The following is a 16,254-nucleotide window of genomic DNA, read 5'->3' as shown; positions in this document are numbered from 1 at the left end:
CGGTGCAATTGCAGTAAAACCGAAATAAGTCCATCAACGTACATTATCGCCCATGCTCGTACCTCAAGGACGCCGCCGGAAAGCTGGTCCCAACAGCCTCCGAGATAACTCGTACGGGTGGTGGGGCTCCACTGACCTTTCATACAAGTGCGGGCTCCACCGCTGCTACCGTACCCGTCTTGATAGCCATGATGGTTTGAACTGCCGAACGAAATGTCGAAGTCGACGAGAAGCGGTTGCGGACGCGCGCTGCTTTCGGCTATTCCAAGGGCCCATAGGGTTCCATAATAACGTTCTCTTACTTGAAAGCAAATCCAAGAGATCGCGTGACCCGGGGCCGAGTCGGTCTTGAATGCTCGGGAATCTCCAAACACCCCGGTCTCGGCTCTAGCAAGCGCCGAACCGCCCCGGCACTGGGTCCCGATAAGCCTGCCCCGTCCTTATCGGGGAGCCCCTTGGCCGAAGCCCGGAGATACCATTGGCCAATGGATGACCCCCCGCCCCTCATGACGCCAGGCATGGCGGGCAAGCTTGCTGCGTAAAGCCGCGGGAAAGCGATGCAACGGGCGGCATCTCTCTTCATCCGATAGCAAGAAGCACAACGCAGTCGATCGGATGAGGGGTAGAGCTTTGCTATTCGACGAACAAGAGGGGCGAAGCCGGAAACCGAAGTCGGCTGGTGGCTGTCACAGCATATAATTCAAGAGACCGGCTACTTCATTCCTTGCCGATCCAAACCGCTCTCGACCGTACCCCTCGCGCCCTGTTTAATCCATCATAACCATGGCGTCGCGGCAGCTTCGAGTCTTGCCGTTGCCGTCCAGCATCACACGAGCAGCCTTCTCTGCCAGCAAACCCAGGTTACACCTTGCACCCAGGATTTCGAGAGCTGCCGCCATGTCGACCATTGCTGCCTTCAAGATCCCCAAGGTGGTCAACGAGCCCAACGTAAGTGCTGCATGCCGGCCACCGGGCTAGGGGTGCATCCGACACTTGAATGCTCGCTAACACTCGCTGACACTGCCGACAGCACCACTATGCTAAGGGCTCAGCACAGAGAGCCGGCTTGACCGCTGCCATCGAGAGCCTGCAGAAGAAGGGCGCACTCGAAGTGCCTCTCGTTATTGGCGGGAAAGAGATCAAGACGTCCTCGACGGGGAAGCAGGTGAACCCGGCCGACCACCAGACAACTATCGCTACCTACTCGCTAGCATCGCCGCAAGACGTCAGAAATGCTATCGATTCGGCTTTGGCGGCCAAGGCCGACTGGGAGTCGCTGCCCTTTGTCGACCGCGCCGCCATCTTCCTCAAGGCGGCTGATCTGATCAGCACCAAGTACCGCTATGACATCATGGCCGCAACCATGCTGGGCCAGGGCAAGAACGCATGGCAGGCCGAAATCGACGCCGCCGCAGAACTCTGCGACTTCTTCCGCTTCAACGTGCAGTACGCCGAGGAGCTGTACGCCCAGCAGCCCGTGCACCACTCTCCGGCGGTGTGGAACCGTGTCGAGTACAGGCCGCTCGAAGGGTTCGTCTACGCCGTCAGCCCCTTCAACTTCACGGCCATCGCCGGCAACCTTCCTGGTGTTCCCGCGTTGCTGGGCAACGTCGTGGTCTGGAAGCCAAGCGACTACGCCATTGCCAGCAACTGGCTGCTGTACAACATTCTGCTCGAGGCTGGACTGCCCCGGAACGTCATCCAGTTTGTGCCAGGCAACCCGGTTGAGGTGACGAAGGAGGTGCTGGCCCACAGGAAGCTCGCCGCACTGCACTACACGGGCAGCACCGCCGTCTTCTGTCAGCTGTATGGGAGGATCGGCGCAGGGGTGGCCGAGGGTCGATACCAGTCGTACCCCCGCATCGTGGGCGAGACGGGCGGAAAGAACTTCCACCTCATCCATTCATCGGCCGACTTGGAGAACGCTGTCGTACAGACAGTGCGCGGAGCCTTTGAGTACCAGGGCCAGAAGTGCAGCGCCACTTCCCGGCTCTATGTGCCGTTGTCGGTCTGGCCGCAGTTCAAGACGCGCTTGGTCGAGGAGACGGAGAAGCTGACAGTAGGCAATCCATGCGACCACAAGAACTTCATGGGACCCGTCATTCACGAGGCCTCCTTCAAGAAGCTGTCCGGAGTCATCGACGACGCCAAGAACGATAAGGACCTCGAGCTGCTCACGGGTGGCACCTATGACGGCTCGAAGGGCTACTTCATCCAGCCGACTATCTATCAGGCACGGACTCCGAACCACAAGCTCTTCTCAACGGAGCTGTTCGGCCCCGTCTTGACCGTCTACGTCTATGATGACACCAAGGACCCAGTCGCCGCCTTTGCGTCGGCGTGTGAGCTTGTCGATTCGGCCAGCGACTACGGGCTGACGGGGTCTGTATTCGCGGCGGACCGGGCTGCCGTTCGCTTCGCGGAGGACAAGCTCCGGAACTCGGCGGGCAACTTCTACATCAACTGCAAGAGCACCGGCGCCGTGGTGGGTCAGCAGCCGTTTGGTGGCAGCCGGGCGAGCGGGACCAACGACAAGGCTGGCAGCATCAACATTCTCGGCCGCTTTGTCAGCATGAGGAGCATCAAGGAGGAGTTCACTGCCACTACACGGGTCCAGTACCCCAGCAATGAGTTCTGAGGGGCTTCGTCGGATGAGCAGGCGCGCGGGAGCATAGGAAAATAGCATAACTGTCCTAACAGGTGTATGGAGGTCTATGGGCGTAGGTGGGACAATTTAGCGGTGCATTAGGGAGTCTGGTTAGCATTATGAAATTTTTGATTTAATCAAGACGTTACCGAATCCCAGTCTTTCCTCTGCACCCGGAGCCGCTGAACAGAAGGCTCGAATGGAACTCTGACCGGGCAATATCGGGGGCATGGCCTGGTGCATGGGCAAAAGCATTGGATGGCAGGCCGTGACGCATACATGTCGATGGCGACAGCGAAGCGAACCCGCAAGGTTCCCCGGGGCGTGGGCGTGGCGCTCGAATGCTGTTGGACGATGGGGGTGGTGCTGGGGTGGTGCTGCGGCGGCTTTGACGTTGCCCAGAAGATCTGCCACGGAACCCCGAGTCTGGACTGAGCGGGTGAAAGGTGAAGAATGCGGATTTCCAGGAAACCCGCCCCTGATGCCATGACCAAATCTGGGCTCGGCTGTATTTTCTGTAACATTCAAGGGCCCGATTCACCACTCCCGCCCCGCCGTCCAATCAGCGGCCGCGGTTGCACCCCGTGCTTCCTACAGAGAAGCTGAGCACGCGACTGTCCTTACCTCCCTCACCAGGCACCGCCCCTCCCGTCCATCCTTGTGGCCATGTTCCTCTCCCGTGCGCACACGAGGCCCAGTTGCAATGCCTCAATGTTTTGCCTCGTCGCTCCGCCGGACGGCAGCGGTCTGCTCAGAACAACTCTCTTCTGTACACATCAACTCTGCGTCTCCTGTCGTGAAACCGCGTGAACAGTGAAATTGTGAGCTATCACGGATAAATCAGCCGTTTTCTGACCCATCAACGACAAGCCCCGTGGCCCTGTATCGGTGATTTTACACCACACACGATAGAGCACGCATCGACTCCCCGGGTAATCCTCCATCACTCTCTCGTACCCAGACCATCACAATGCCTCGGGGCGCATCGCTTCCGACACCTGCGTCGTCAACCGATATCAAAGGCCAGGATGGATCCAAGATGGCCTCCCTACAACTCTCTTTCGAGCTGCCACCGCCTGCGGTGACGGGCAACGAGCCAAACGCACTTGGAACGCCGTTTCCGTCGCAGGCAAGCGAAACGGTCAAGTCCCGAAGGCGCTCGTCGGCCGCCAACGGCCCGCAAAAGGACCAATTTGCCCTTCCGCCTCCGCCCACCCGTTCTCGAAAGATCATTCAGATGAAGCCCCGCGAGGAGCCTGCGGCCGCGGCCACTGCCTCGGGCTCCAAAGCCGCTCCCAAGGGCAACACGGCAACCGGTTCGGCGACACCGGTAGCCGGCACCAAGAGGAAGCAGCCGTCGGCCACGAGTGCGGCGGGCAGAAAGATCGCGAGAAAGACGGCACACAGCCTGATTGAGCGGCGGAGGAGATCAAAAATGAATGAGGAGTTTGCTATCCTCAAGAGCTTGATACCCGCGTGCACGGGAGAGATGCATAAGCTGGCTATTCTTCAGGTTAGTGGTTACCGAGTCTAGCGTCGCGTCCCGCTTCCTACTAATACCATAGTCCAGGCCTCCATCGAATATGTCAGGTACCTGGAGGACTGTGTTGCCAAGCTCAAGGCTCAACATGGGGCCGAGGCGCGATCTGACTCGGAACCCGCGACAGCTCAGCCGCGTTTGCCGTCACCCTCTTTTGGTGGCGCCTACAGTGGGGACCACAGCTATGCTCCTACCGCTGGCTCTTGCTCGCCGGACATGGATATGACGAGCTCGTCAGGTGCGCCTTCTCCGGGCATGACCCCGGTTGCGGGGCGCTCTCAGCGGCCGTCGATATCCCCGGCCCTGCTTCCCGAAGACTCCCGGAACCGCCAAAACTCATATTCGTCAATCTCGACGGAGCATCGCCTCCACGGCTACAGCACACCGGCAGCCACATCGCCCGTTTTCGGACCACAGGCATATGCAGACGCTCATCGTCCGCTCTCGGCATATGGCTCGGCGCTGACGAGTCCTGCTCTGCCACCTCAAAGGGACCTTGACCAAGAGGCCACTGCTGCCCTGTTGATGCTGAACCAGACGGACAGGCGTACTAGTAGCAGTGCGGCCCCTGGACGGGGGATGAGTGTAAAGGATTTGCTCAGCAGCTGAGGACGATCTGGACGATCGTCGTTCGAGTCACCAGGGTCTCGGCGCGAAGTTGGACGATTGCGGTCTTTGCCGGAGTCGAAGCGGGACTCATATGATCTGATCCTCTCGGCAGGGGAGACTCGGTAGGAGATCGGTAGCGCGGTTGAAACAAGGGACCGATGTTCTCTTGCGGAGGCGATAGACATTCGGGGCGCCGAGGGGTTGGGTTCGACCCCGGGCCCGGGCTGGATGTAACCGTCTTCGTCCGAAAAATCGCACTGCATCACCGCACGTTGATTCGCAGATCGGCAGCTGACTCGAGGTTCGGGGACCTCTGAGTTGTTGATCCAGAAAGGCCCAGTCACTCCAACAAAAGATGCTTCGCGTCTCCTTTCCGCTATGTCGGTTGTGTCAATGGGTTGAGAGAGGAGTGGGTGAATCCAATCTCGTGCCACTGGGCCCATCCATCCCTCTGCCCTGCATGTCCGAGCACGCCGGCGAAACGCCCATCCAAGACTATGCATACGTCGCGACGCGAAAAGAAGACAATTACCGCGCCTAGTTCACCCCCCAGCCTTTACTGACTGACGCCAAGCACGGATAGAGTGGCGGGACATATGGTACGAGGAGTAGCATCTGAGGGCATTGGAGCGTTTTGGCGGTCGAAAGGGGGATCTACGATCTGCAAAAGGAAGAGTTCTGGATGTCTCTGACTTGCATTGTGGAGAATCATCAATAGCATCGCTTTGTCGTTGACAATGCAACAAAAATTGGGAGCGCTGGGCGCAAACAGTCGATTTCGAAGAGAAATGGTTCCATGGGGTTCGCAGACGGGAGCCTGATTCGCTGGGGAAACATTTCCCACCCGTGGCAGTAGAGTAACTCGGCGTTTCAAATCGCCTATCGTACGAGGGGGTGCTTTTGTAACCCGCGTCCAAGCTCTGCGAAAGCATTGCCGTTGCCTTGGGTCTCTCGCCCCTGACCTTGTCCAGCACGTGACATCCCTGAGATCAGACATCGACGACAGGGGACGGCGACGCTTGACCGGCCTTTCTCGTGGAGCTTGAGCTGACGATGAGGCGATATGGCGACTCGCCAGGTGTGGAGTTTCGCATCCCGCTCAGGCGAGAGGGCGCAAGGAGGCGGTTGTCACAACACGAACTGTCTCGGACCCTGAGTGTCGGGCGGAAGGGCATATCTCATAAGGCTTCATCTATCTATATATTATGTCCATCTTATCCGGAACCTAGATGTCGGTTCTTGCTTTTCATCAGCAAGCAGCAGCTTCTCGAAGCAATCCTCTGATGTTCATCGTTCTCGGCTCTGGCAGCCCATCACTTCCGTGAGCCATCCGGCGCCGATTTCAAGCAACAACGGGCTACCTATCTTTGCACCTTTCCCCGGTTCCCTGTCAATCCGCCCGGAGAAGGAATCCAGGACCCGTTCTCGCCGCTCTCCAAGTTCTCAACTCCGCGCACTCTCCCGCCGCTTTCCGGCCACGACCTCCACAGCCAGAGAACTCCGGCAGTATATAGACCGCGCATCCTCCCCATCGCCCCGGCCAACTACTCTCCCAACAACTCACTCGCCACTCCGCAGTCTTCGCGTCGCCCAACCTCTCCACCGAAGACTACCCGCTCGAGGACCGTCTTCACCGCGACCAAGGCTCGACCACTCCGTCTCGTTCAAGAGTCGCTCAACCGCAAGCGAAGACCACCCGTCTTCTACGCCCAGCGTTCGCGCAGCGCCATCCAGTCGCTCACCTACATCACCATCCATCAGCAAGACTCTTCGTCGGCGCCGTCCCCAACCACCGTAAAAATGGCCACCAACCCCATCATGCCGAAGGTTGCTCCCCTCCCCAGCATCCCCTCCACATCTTCCCGCCCTGGCGATGGAGGCAAAGACAGGCTTCTCGCTGACCTGCGCCGCCAGGTAAATAAAGTGCCCACCTTCCTCCTCCTCCTCCTCCTCCTCCTCCTCCTCCTCCTCCTCCTCCTCCTCCTCCTCCTCCTCCTCCTCCTCCTCCTCCTCCTCCTCCTCCTCCTCCTCCTCCTCCTCCGCCTGTTTTTGCCTTCTCCCCCTGCGTTTTAAAAAGATGATCAAAACTCTGACTGGAATGACGTTTGTGTCTATAAACAGCTCGATGACTCGGCCTCGGATGCCTCGTCCGTCGACTCCCGTGGCCGCCGCCGCCGCCGCAACAACAAGCAGCTCGCCCAGGCCGGCGGCCTGACCAACCCCGCCGTGCTCCCCCGCCTAGCCGACACCAAGCCGGTCCGGTTGCAGCTAGGGCTGAACCTGGACGTCGAGGTCGAGCTGAAGGCGCGCCTGCAGGGCGACGTTTCGCTGACATTGCTGTAAGCCATCTCTCCTTTTCCCCACCCCTTCCCCAATCCCAGCTTCAGCCCGCAAAGAAAATCGACCCAAATCTATGTTTCCCATTTCAAAAAAACTAATTTTACTTTTTTTCTCTCTCCTCCCCTTTTTATCAGCCAATAAACAAAAACCAACCAACTCTTTTTATCATCACGTCATTGACGTAAACCCCTTCCTCCCGCCTCCTCCCCCAACCTCCGGGGAGAGCGAGACCGATGAATCATTTCTTTTTTTACCTATATAAAGAGTCGAAAAACAACCCTCCGCTCGTCCCTCTTCCTCGGCCGAGCTTGTCCCGGACGCCTCCGGCGTTGTCGCCGACGAATACGCCGAGCTCTTCTACATGCGTGTCGGGCGCTTCCGCCTGCGCCAGCGCTGGATCAACCGCGAGGTGAGTCCCAGCCTGACGGCGGCCGTGGTGCTACTCGTTGCGACGGCGGGGTTCGTGCTTGGATTCGCGGCTGCGCGGTACTGGGATGGTCCGGGGATCGCCTCTTTGCTGGGCGGTGGTGCTGCGGGATTGGGATTGGGTGAGGCTGGTGAGGCTGGTGCGGGAGGGGAAAAGGGATACGGGGCCGTGGTGACGGGTGTTGCTGGTCTGTTGGCTGTTCCTGCTGTCGTTACTCACCCTCTTCCTCCTCCTTCTTCTCCTGTTTTGGGGCGTTGTGAACTACAGAGCCCCTTTTCTGTTGGTGCTGCGTCTGTCTTTCGGGAAGGGCAGGTGCTGGCTTGACAAATAGAGTTGAGAGAGGAGGGAAGAGGGCGTGGTGGAACGGGAATGGAACTGTATATATTTCCTGGGTTTGGCTTTAGGGTTTGTGTTTTGGGCGGTTGTTGGTGTTTATCTCTGTCTCTCTTTATATACACTCATTTGGGGAAAGCGTCTGACTGCGTGTGGTTGCTGGAGATATTCACCTATACCTTCTCCTAGTACCGTACGCAAAACACAGGAAATTGAAATAGAGGCGTGGCATAGGCAAAAAGAAGTGAGTAATATAAACCGGGTTGCGGCAGAGCGAGGCTTCTCCATCTGACCGTCTACGTGGCAATCTTCGGTGTAACTGATACACTTTACGTGGGATGCCTTATTCAAGGATCCTCGTTCAGCATGTGCAATCCCCTGTTCCTTGCTGATCTATGAGCGGTCAGTTAAAATCGAAACAGCTGATCAAACAAAACAAAATTTCTGTAGTATCTACCAAAAGTTCAAGTATCCAATTGACTGGCCCATCCCGACTCGCGTTCCAGACCTCCCTCAGACATCGCCTCATCCATCCCGTCGATTACTCATACATCCTGGTATATAACCCCAAACAAACCGCCCCTCCACCCCAGTCATCAACATTATCATCATCCCGCCTGGTATCCGGCATCTAAACAGCACGCACCAACCCGCCCCAACGCCCTGCTGCTCCCCGATGATTTACTCACCGCTTGCTCCGCCCACTGATCTTGCTCCGCACGCTCCACCCACCGGCCACGCTCGGCGGCCTCGGGCCCTTGTACTCGAGCGCGGGGATGCTCAGGCCGTAGCCCTCGGTCCGGCCCTCGGGGTCGTGCTGGTCGACCTCGACGCAGATGCACACGTCGAGGCTGCCGTCGGAGCCCTTGCCGTGGTGCGCGGGCTGCGCGGCCTTGTGCGCCGTGCCGCAGTTGGCCTCGCCCGCGTGCAGGGGCAGGCGGCCGTCCTTGTGGCGGCGGAAGCTCTTCCGTCCGCGCCCTCCTCCTCCTCCTCCTCCTCCTCCTCCACCGGTGGTGTGGGACGTCGACGACGATGAGGACGACGATGACGAGCGGCGGCGGGAGTGGGAGGTGCGGTGGGAATGGCGGGAACGGTGGGATTGCCCTGCCGAGGAGCCTGGTGGCGCGAGGTGGTCGGCTCCTCCGCCTCCCCCGTTGAGCGGGGGTGGAGGGGTCAGATCCGGGTCGTTGTTGGGCGAGTTCTCGGTGATCATGGCAAAGTTACGGCTGGGCATGGTGACGCTGTTGTGGGAGGCCGTCTTGGTGCTCTCGCCGGGGTCCTTGTTGAACAGCTTGAGGAGGGTTTCCGAGGTCTCGTGGTTGAGGTGATGGATCTTGTTGCGGCGCGAAAGGAGGTTGGCCACGGCCGCCGGTGGGGGCTTGTTGACAATGGCCGAGGACACCACGTTGACGATGTAGCGAAAGTCGTTCTCGATGGGGATGTTGAGGCGCGGGTGCGAGTAGAAACGCCCCAGCGCGGCCAGGTGCACGTCGCCGCTGAGGATGGTCAGGCGGATTGAGAACTCGGCGCAGATGCCCTGCAGCCTCTCGATCAACCAGTTCCTCTCCTTCTTGTGGGTCCGGGCCGTATAGTGATCGTCGAGATCATCCAGGAGGTCGACGCTGCCGTCGAACGAGTTGAAGAAGCTGCCGCCGAGGCCGACGCGGCGGTTCAGGAGCTTGATGGGACCCAGAACCGGGCTCGAGAAGATGTTTTCGAGCCACGTCAGGCGCTGTGTAGTGTCAGCCAATGCCTGGTAAGATCTGGTGTGACAAAAGACTCACGGGGTATGCAATGGGGATGCCCAAGAGAAGGATCAGATGCTTGAATGACTGTCCAGAACTTGCGGCATCGGAAAGCTCCTGCTTCAGGCGGCTGAATATTGCATCGTAAGTCTCGGGGTAGTTGACCTGGTGCCTCGTACGCTGTGCGCCTCGTCAGACGGAATTCGAGCGAGCCGTTGAGAAGAACCATACCTCTGTGCGTGCGTCAATACCCAGAAAAGCGATCCTAGCTCCGAGCCGGGCAAATATGTTGTGCGAGTGCTCAGCAACATAGGGCTACTGGCGTGTAAGCGCGGTTCCGATGCCATAGTCTGCAAGGTGGACGTACGCCAGATCGTGGGCCATTGATATAGTTGGGTTCGGTCATGGCTGGGTGCACATATGCGTTCATGGACTGGTTGGGATCGATTCCTTGACCCTCCTCGACTGATGCAGCCGGAACGGCATCTGTCCGCGGTTAGAGTGCGGGCACCTCTGCTGGGGTTGGAGCGCTTACCTGAGGTGTACGTGGACGCGGGTGGAGGAAGGTGATGTTGGAAGAGCATGTAATACTTGTGAGCAGTGCCGCCAATGCCCCTGAAAACCTGTCTTTCCATTAGAACACCGAGGTTTGGCTAGTCTGCAGCGGGTCTTCTTACATCGCATTTCATGAATTCATTCACATATGATCCAAATCCGTCAATGATCTGATCGCGGTCAGCAACCCCCGTTTTGGTGGAAGAGACGGAGAGCATACATCGTGGTCGTCCCAGATATTCAGCTGGGGAATCTGGCCATTAAGACCCGCAAACGGTTCTGTCCCGTACCTGAAAGACCATTGTTAGCGAAAGCGCTGTTGCAAGGCCAGAGCCGACTCACCAGCGGATGTAGTTGTTCAGGTAGTAGTCATCGCACTCCCGGCGGAGGCTTTCCGGGAACGGATACTCCCTGCGCTTCTTGGGATTGGAAATGGACGTCCAGGCGTGGAGCGGCCCCGAAACTCGGATCCCATCATTGTAGATCTGGTCGCCGCCGCCAATCCTGCGACACCGTCAGCTTCCACGGGCCAAGAGAGCCGAACCGTGGCCACCATGAGAGAGCGCCTTACATGACATGGAACGGCGTCTCTTGGTGACGCCGCGCGACATCGTTCCACAGCGCTGGGCCGCTCCACGCTTCTTCGTCTGTGCCGACGCTGAAGCCGTTGCACGAGTGGAACATGATGCGCATGGACTCGGTGATGGCGGGCACAAAGAAGCTGTTCACGCGCGGCTTCGACTTGCTGATGAAGCGCATGTCCGGCAGCTCGTATTCCCACTTGATCTCGGCGTGTTCCATGTCGACTTCCAGGTTGAACCTCCAAAACGTGTTGCGCGCGTCCGAGTAGAGGCAGATGCCCTCGACGTCAGAGCTGCCGGCGTCGCCGCCGGCTTTACGGAGGATCAGTGTCGGCACGAACGGCTGCGTCCTCCCCCCGCCCACCGTGACGACTAAGACGCTGCCGACCCAGCGATTGCCTTCAGTGCGGCGGTAGTTGAGCAGCGGGCCACAGGCGATCTCCTTGCCGTCGGGCGGAGGGCCGGCCGACGCACTCTGAACGCCGTCCCTCGTTGCGGCTCGCGCTTCAGATGCGCCGGCGACGATGGGCTTGAATTTCGGCGTGATGGGAGTGCCGCCGGCGGCGGGCTCGGCGGGCTCTACGCGCGACTTGTTGAGGAAGTCGGCGAGGTCACCGACGCCGCGGCGCGAGTCGGCGTCACGGGCGACGGGCCCGTTGCGGGCCTTTTCGTATTTGGCGTATGCGGTCGACTCGGCATGGCGCCAGCGGTTCGCCGAGGCATAGGGATTCCCGGCGCTGTCGTTGCTGGTGGGCGCGCCATCGCCGGGCGCGGTATACTGCGAAGCCATGGCGGGCTGGTAGAACTGAGTCAGGAAGGCCAGGCTCGACGGGGACGGACGCGGTCTCAGGCGCGAGTCTTGGGCGCGGGTCTCAGGCGCGGGTCACAAGACGGGCAGACGGGCAGACAGGCACGTGGAATGCGACGATGGCCTCAGAGCATACTCGAACCCAGGTGATGGCCAATCGATGTCAGGAGGAACGCAAAACGAGGGGCAGCAAAAGGATATTCATTGATCTGCCATGGTGTGCGAAATTGCATCGGCGCATGCAGCGACCAGGAACCTGAAGGATGCAAGCGCTCTCACTCCCCCTGCTCTGCAGCCTGGCTACCTATCCTACCCCCCCAAACCGGGCTCAAGAAGCAGATCAAAGGCACGCCAAGCTGCGACGGATGACAGCCTCTCGGAAACGGGGCGGCGAAGCGACCCGTGCCATGCCATATGTCATCTCGAATTGGCGTAAATGAGCTGATTCAAGGAAACAAGTTGGAATGTGTAACCATTGGCGGGAATAGCCTGCAGCGTTTGCGGTGATGTTGAAGGTGGGATGGTGGGGACCTGTTCGCTTCCCGTTGCCCCCCTACCACTGCTTTTGCAACGGCTGTGCCCTATGCTGGCTTGTGGCTCATACCGCAGTAGCAGCTGGGCTTTCGGTCGCTGCCGAGTTTCATCCCTTTGTTTCCAGCCGACGTCTGCAGAATTGTTCTTCCGTCACGACAACGCCTCGATTCCTGCCATTGTCGGAGGCCTGCAGTTGGCGATCAGCGAACACCCCTGTCACAGAAGCCAAGCATCGGGCGCTGGATGCAGCATTCTTGCGTCAGCGCGGCCCCGCTCCGTCTCCAGCGATTGGCTGCTCTGTCTCCAGGTCCAGAACTCCAGGGACCTGCTTCTCCCAGGACCGGTTAGCCGGCATCGCTTGGGGCCGCCGCAAAGCACCGGAATCACCTCGTTGCTCCGCACGATTACCGATTAGGTAACAAACTAAACAAAAGTTCCAACACAAACCCCAAGTCTGTGCCTACACAGGAGATTGATGGCTAATAGATACATGTCAATCCTACACAGCCGTCATAGCTCCGACGCCCCGTTCTATACGCTCTGTATATGCCCAACGCGGCCTTCTAACTCACGCCTTGCCCTTCGTGACTGGTTGGCGCGCATCACTGCCCCCCTGCTCCAACTGCCCCTGCGGCTGCCGTTGGGCCGACTTCTTTTGCTCAAGCAGATGCGCGGCACCAACGCCGACCGCCAAGCCTGTCATATGCGCCGCCACATCCGTGAGCACCACTCGCCTGGAGAGGAGAATACCGAGGTGCGATCCTACTGCCAGCGCGAGGAAAGTCGTCCCGTGGAAACCCTCGCTCGGAGGTGGAGGGAGGCCCAAGACCCTGAAAGTCTCGAGCCGGTGCATCCAGAGATACGCCGCCATGACTCCGTAGACGCCCCCCGATGCCCCTAACGATGTCGTGGCCAGTCGTTTCGTCATCACCGCCCAAGTCAGCGTTCCCACCGCCCCAATCGTGCCAGAAGCGAGGTAGGTGGCAAGAAAGGTGCCCCGCCCGACCTCGTCGTGAAGACGCGTCCCCAAAACCCACAAGGCAACCATGTTGGGCACGAGATGGAAGAACTTCTGGTGCGAGAACATGGACGACAGCACAGTGGGAGCCCGTGGGACCGCCACATCAAGCATGAAGTACCGGTTCAGGAAAGGCCAAAACGGGGGCAGCTTCCACATAAGCCAGCCCAGCATGTTAACTAGTATCAGCGCTCCGACTGTGGCGGCCGCCGGCGGGATATCGGGGAACAACCTATCTGCTCGCCTCGGCGGGTGGTAGAACTCTGCATACGCGACGGCGAGGCCAGCTACGGCAAGGGCGAATACCGCTGATGGTAGGATCCGCTTCCACGCTGGCATTTTGGGCGGTTCCTGTAGATCGCTGGTGGCCAGGGCTGCATACTTCTGCAGCGCGGGGCTAGGGCTGGGTAGTCTGATTCTGCCGATGCCTTTCTGCGGTGTCTCGTCTATAACCTGCAGGCCGCCCGGTTTGCCGTGCCTCTCCTCCTCTTCCCGTTTTCGCTTCTCTTCCTCCTGCCGCTTGATCCTGGCTTCCCACTTGGCCTGGTTCCGGGCGCGGATCGCATCCAACTGGCTGGTCCCGTAAACGCTCCGCTTGTCCTGGCTCTCTGGCTCCTTGTAGAGCTTCAGTCTGCTCTTGTAGCCCGGCTCGGAGCTTGTTTCCGTCTCTTCTGTCTCGGGGTTCTCGAGAGCCGCTAGCTCGTCCTCGGCCCGGAGGCCGGCGTTTGCAATCTCATCGACGGGCACGTGTTTGCGGAGGTATTCGAGCGCAATCGCTTGTTGCTGCTTTGTGAAGTGCGCTGTGTTCACCCGCAGATTGGGGTCTTCGAGCGTGCCGGCGACGCGGCGACCGTGGAGTATCCGCAGGAGCTGATTCGCCGCGGCGGTGCTCATGGTTGGCCCAAAGAGCGTAATCACTTCGTGCGCTTCCAAGTCATGTTTGCGGAAGGGTAAGCCGTCATGGTCCGTGTAGTTAGGCGGTATGTCGACGTAGTGGGTGATGACAGTGCCGTTGAAAATGGTGCGGATGCCGGGACATTGCGGCAGGAATGGCGCGCGATTTCTCGGTAAGAGCGCGTACGAGGCTACAGTTGGGGGGCGGCCGTATCGCAGTTTGCATTGTTGGTGAGCCGCGGAGGGCCAGGACGAGAGACGTCGGGACGAGCACGGCGCCGGTAGTAGCCGGGTGGTACTTCTAGAGACGTGCTGAGCGGCAATCTGGACGCTGGACCGGAAGGCATTGACGCCCAGGCCGCAGCAGCTCATTGTTGCAAATCTGGCGGCTGCAGTCGCGCAGCGCCGCGCAAACTATCCATTAACTGCGCAAAGGGTCGGGGATAGACGATGGTAGGTTGTGCTTGTTCTACGCCGGAACGTGCTCGAGAAATTTCCGTCCGGACCCGGCAAGCTGGACGCGAAACGGCCCGGCAAAATACACATTGGATCCACAGCGGGGCATCAAGGCCTCGCCCTTGTCCGTGATGAGCACGACTGTTATATCAACGTAACACCCAATCTATGAGAAAATAGTGATAAGGGAATCGCACAACTTACAATATACCGTTTTCTTTTCTTTTGCCTTATTTTCACTTTCCTCTTTCTTCTTATTGTTCTTCAATTCCTTTTCGATCTGAGCACTGTTGTTTGACCAAATCCACCAGAACAGGGGTATCTCCATAAGGTAGGTATGTACATATCAAATAGCTGGGGTCTGCTGCTCCCGCACCGTGGAGCTTCCCGCAGCAGCGACCACCAGGCAGCTCCCTGAGCTTGCGTCAACAGCAGACAAAATAAGAATCACTGTCGCCAACTCTTCTCTCACATCACTCACTAGCATACAGACACCAAAAAAAGGACCAACGACAAACTAACCAACACCCACACATTCTTGAACACCTCCCAATCAACCCCGCTCTCGCTCACCACCCCGCCATCTCGCAACACGACCAAGCCAAAGCAACAACCACAAGCCCCACAACAAAAAAAAGAGGAAAGAAAAGAAAAGAAACAACCAAGATAGAAGAAGAGAAAGAAAGAAAATGTCAGCCGAATCCCAACCCATAACCCCCGCTGCCTTCGCCGCCGCCCTCAAAGACCTGCCCCTGTCCTCCCTCCATCTCAAAGTCCTCGAGCTCCGCAACAGCATCGCCCACCTAGACTACTCCAACGAGCAGCTGCGGCCGTACGCAGAGGGGACCGCGACCGCGACCGCGACGGCGTCCCAGCCGGAGCCTGCACCCGGCGCGCAGGAGGGGCAGGCCGCGCAGCCGGACCAGGACTGCATCGAGGCGATCCAGGAGAACGAGCAGGTCATTGAGCGCATGCAGGAGCGGATCCGGCTGGTGCGGGTCGAGGTGGAGGAGCGCGGGGTCAGCTGGGCCGAGTTCCAGAGCGACGAGGAGAGGAAGGCTGGGGAGAAGGAGGAGGAGGAGGAGGAGGAGGAGGAGGAGGAGGGCGCTGCCGAAGGAGAGGGGATGGTGGTCAACGGGGTCAACGGCGTGAACGGTGACGGCACGGTGCATGAAGAAGAGGGCGCGCGGCGCGCACACTCTGCTTGGAGCGACGGGACCTTCCAGGCTGGGGTGATTCGGGATGGGGTGGTGTATATGGATAGTCGAGGTGGGGCGAGACAGGCCGGGGGTTCGCTTACGGACGAGGAGCTAAGGCGGAGGATGGAGGAGCAATTGAGGGGCCTTGGGGAGGCCGATGAGGATGAGGAAGAGGGTGGGCTGCACTTGTGACGAGGGACGGTTATGATATGTAAGGCGTTAGGGGTTATGGTTCCAAAAGAAACTTGTTTGATTGGTTCAACATGGGTAAGAGAGGCCTCGAGTCACAATACCCAGTCACAGTTTATGACGCTAAAATATGCTCTTTTTTCTTTTTGACTGTCCGTGACGATGACTGTAGGGGGTTAAAGCAGAATAGGACCTCCCAGTTTGTGTAACATTACATCCCAGAGCGGGAAACGATGACGAGAAGCGAGAATTGAAGATAGGACAGAGGAAATGTGTTATGCAACTTTGATAAAAGCCACCCCCCAACCCCCTTTGTGCTTGCCGTGATCGAATGCAACCGGCCCCAACGCCATTGCACCATTGCCCCAACCCAGACCCG

The 16,254-nt window shown here is 58.9% G+C and overlaps 6 protein-coding genes across 6 annotated transcripts; 4 read left to right on the top strand and 2 right to left on the bottom strand.

Annotated features, from left to right (window-relative positions):
• Positions 1-783: 783 nt before the first annotated feature.
• Positions 784-2,638, top strand: PUT2 (1-pyrroline-5-carboxylate dehydrogenase; the record flags this gene model as incomplete). The annotated part of the gene is made up of 2 exons (XM_071056727.1): positions 784-948; positions 1,031-2,638. The coding sequence occupies 2 exons, from the start codon at positions 784-786 to the stop codon at positions 2,636-2,638; spliced, it is 1,773 nt and encodes a 590-aa protein (XP_070912828.1).
• Positions 2,639-3,617: 979 nt separating this feature from the next.
• On the top strand, positions 3,618-4,796 carry MFIFM68171_01304 (Transcriptional regulator of form adherence 6; the record flags this gene model as incomplete). Its single annotated transcript, XM_071056726.1, has 2 exons — positions 3,618-4,160; positions 4,218-4,796. 2 exons carry the CDS (start codon positions 3,618-3,620, stop codon positions 4,794-4,796), a joined length of 1,122 nt encoding a protein of 373 aa, XP_070912827.1.
• A 1,229-nt stretch (positions 4,797-6,025) lies between these two features.
• Positions 6,026-7,887, top strand: MFIFM68171_01303 (uncharacterized protein; the record flags this gene model as incomplete). Its single annotated transcript, XM_071056725.1, has 4 exons — positions 6,026-6,117; positions 6,311-6,710; positions 6,918-7,135; positions 7,401-7,887. 4 exons carry the CDS (start codon positions 6,026-6,028, stop codon positions 7,885-7,887), a joined length of 1,197 nt encoding a protein of 398 aa, XP_070912826.1.
• Positions 7,888-8,581: 694 nt separating this feature from the next.
• MFIFM68171_01302 (PhoD-like phosphatase domain-containing protein) lies at positions 8,582-11,567 on the bottom strand (the record flags this gene model as incomplete). Its single annotated transcript, XM_071056724.1, has 9 exons — positions 8,582-9,628; positions 9,681-9,821; positions 9,873-9,956; positions 10,009-10,127; positions 10,177-10,264; positions 10,319-10,366; positions 10,417-10,486; positions 10,539-10,700; positions 10,768-11,567. 9 exons carry the CDS (start codon positions 11,565-11,567, stop codon positions 8,582-8,584), a joined length of 2,559 nt encoding a protein of 852 aa, XP_070912825.1.
• A 1,120-nt stretch (positions 11,568-12,687) lies between these two features.
• Positions 12,688-14,403, bottom strand: MFIFM68171_01301 (Rhomboid protein 1, mitochondrial; the record flags this gene model as incomplete). Its single annotated transcript, XM_071056723.1, has 1 exon — positions 12,688-14,403. The coding sequence occupies one exon, from the start codon at positions 14,401-14,403 to the stop codon at positions 12,688-12,690; it is 1,716 nt and encodes a 571-aa protein (XP_070912824.1).
• Positions 14,404-15,176: 773 nt separating this feature from the next.
• MFIFM68171_01300 (Secondary alcohol dehydrogenase) lies at positions 15,177-15,878 on the top strand (the record flags this gene model as incomplete). The annotated part of the gene is made up of 1 exon (XM_071056722.1): positions 15,177-15,878. One exon carries the CDS (start codon positions 15,177-15,179, stop codon positions 15,876-15,878), a length of 702 nt encoding a protein of 233 aa, XP_070912823.1.
• Between the last annotated feature and the right edge of the window lie 376 nt (positions 15,879-16,254).

The sequence above is a fragment of the Madurella fahalii genome (assembly GCF_045866475.1).
Source record: "Madurella fahalii IFM 68171 DNA, scaffold_1, whole genome shotgun sequence".
In the NCBI taxonomy this organism is placed as follows: Eukaryota; Fungi; Ascomycota; class Sordariomycetes; order Sordariales; genus Madurella; species Madurella fahalii.
The sequence above is the reverse complement of the archived record's forward strand: the minus strand, read 5'-3'. Positions and strand labels throughout refer to the sequence as shown.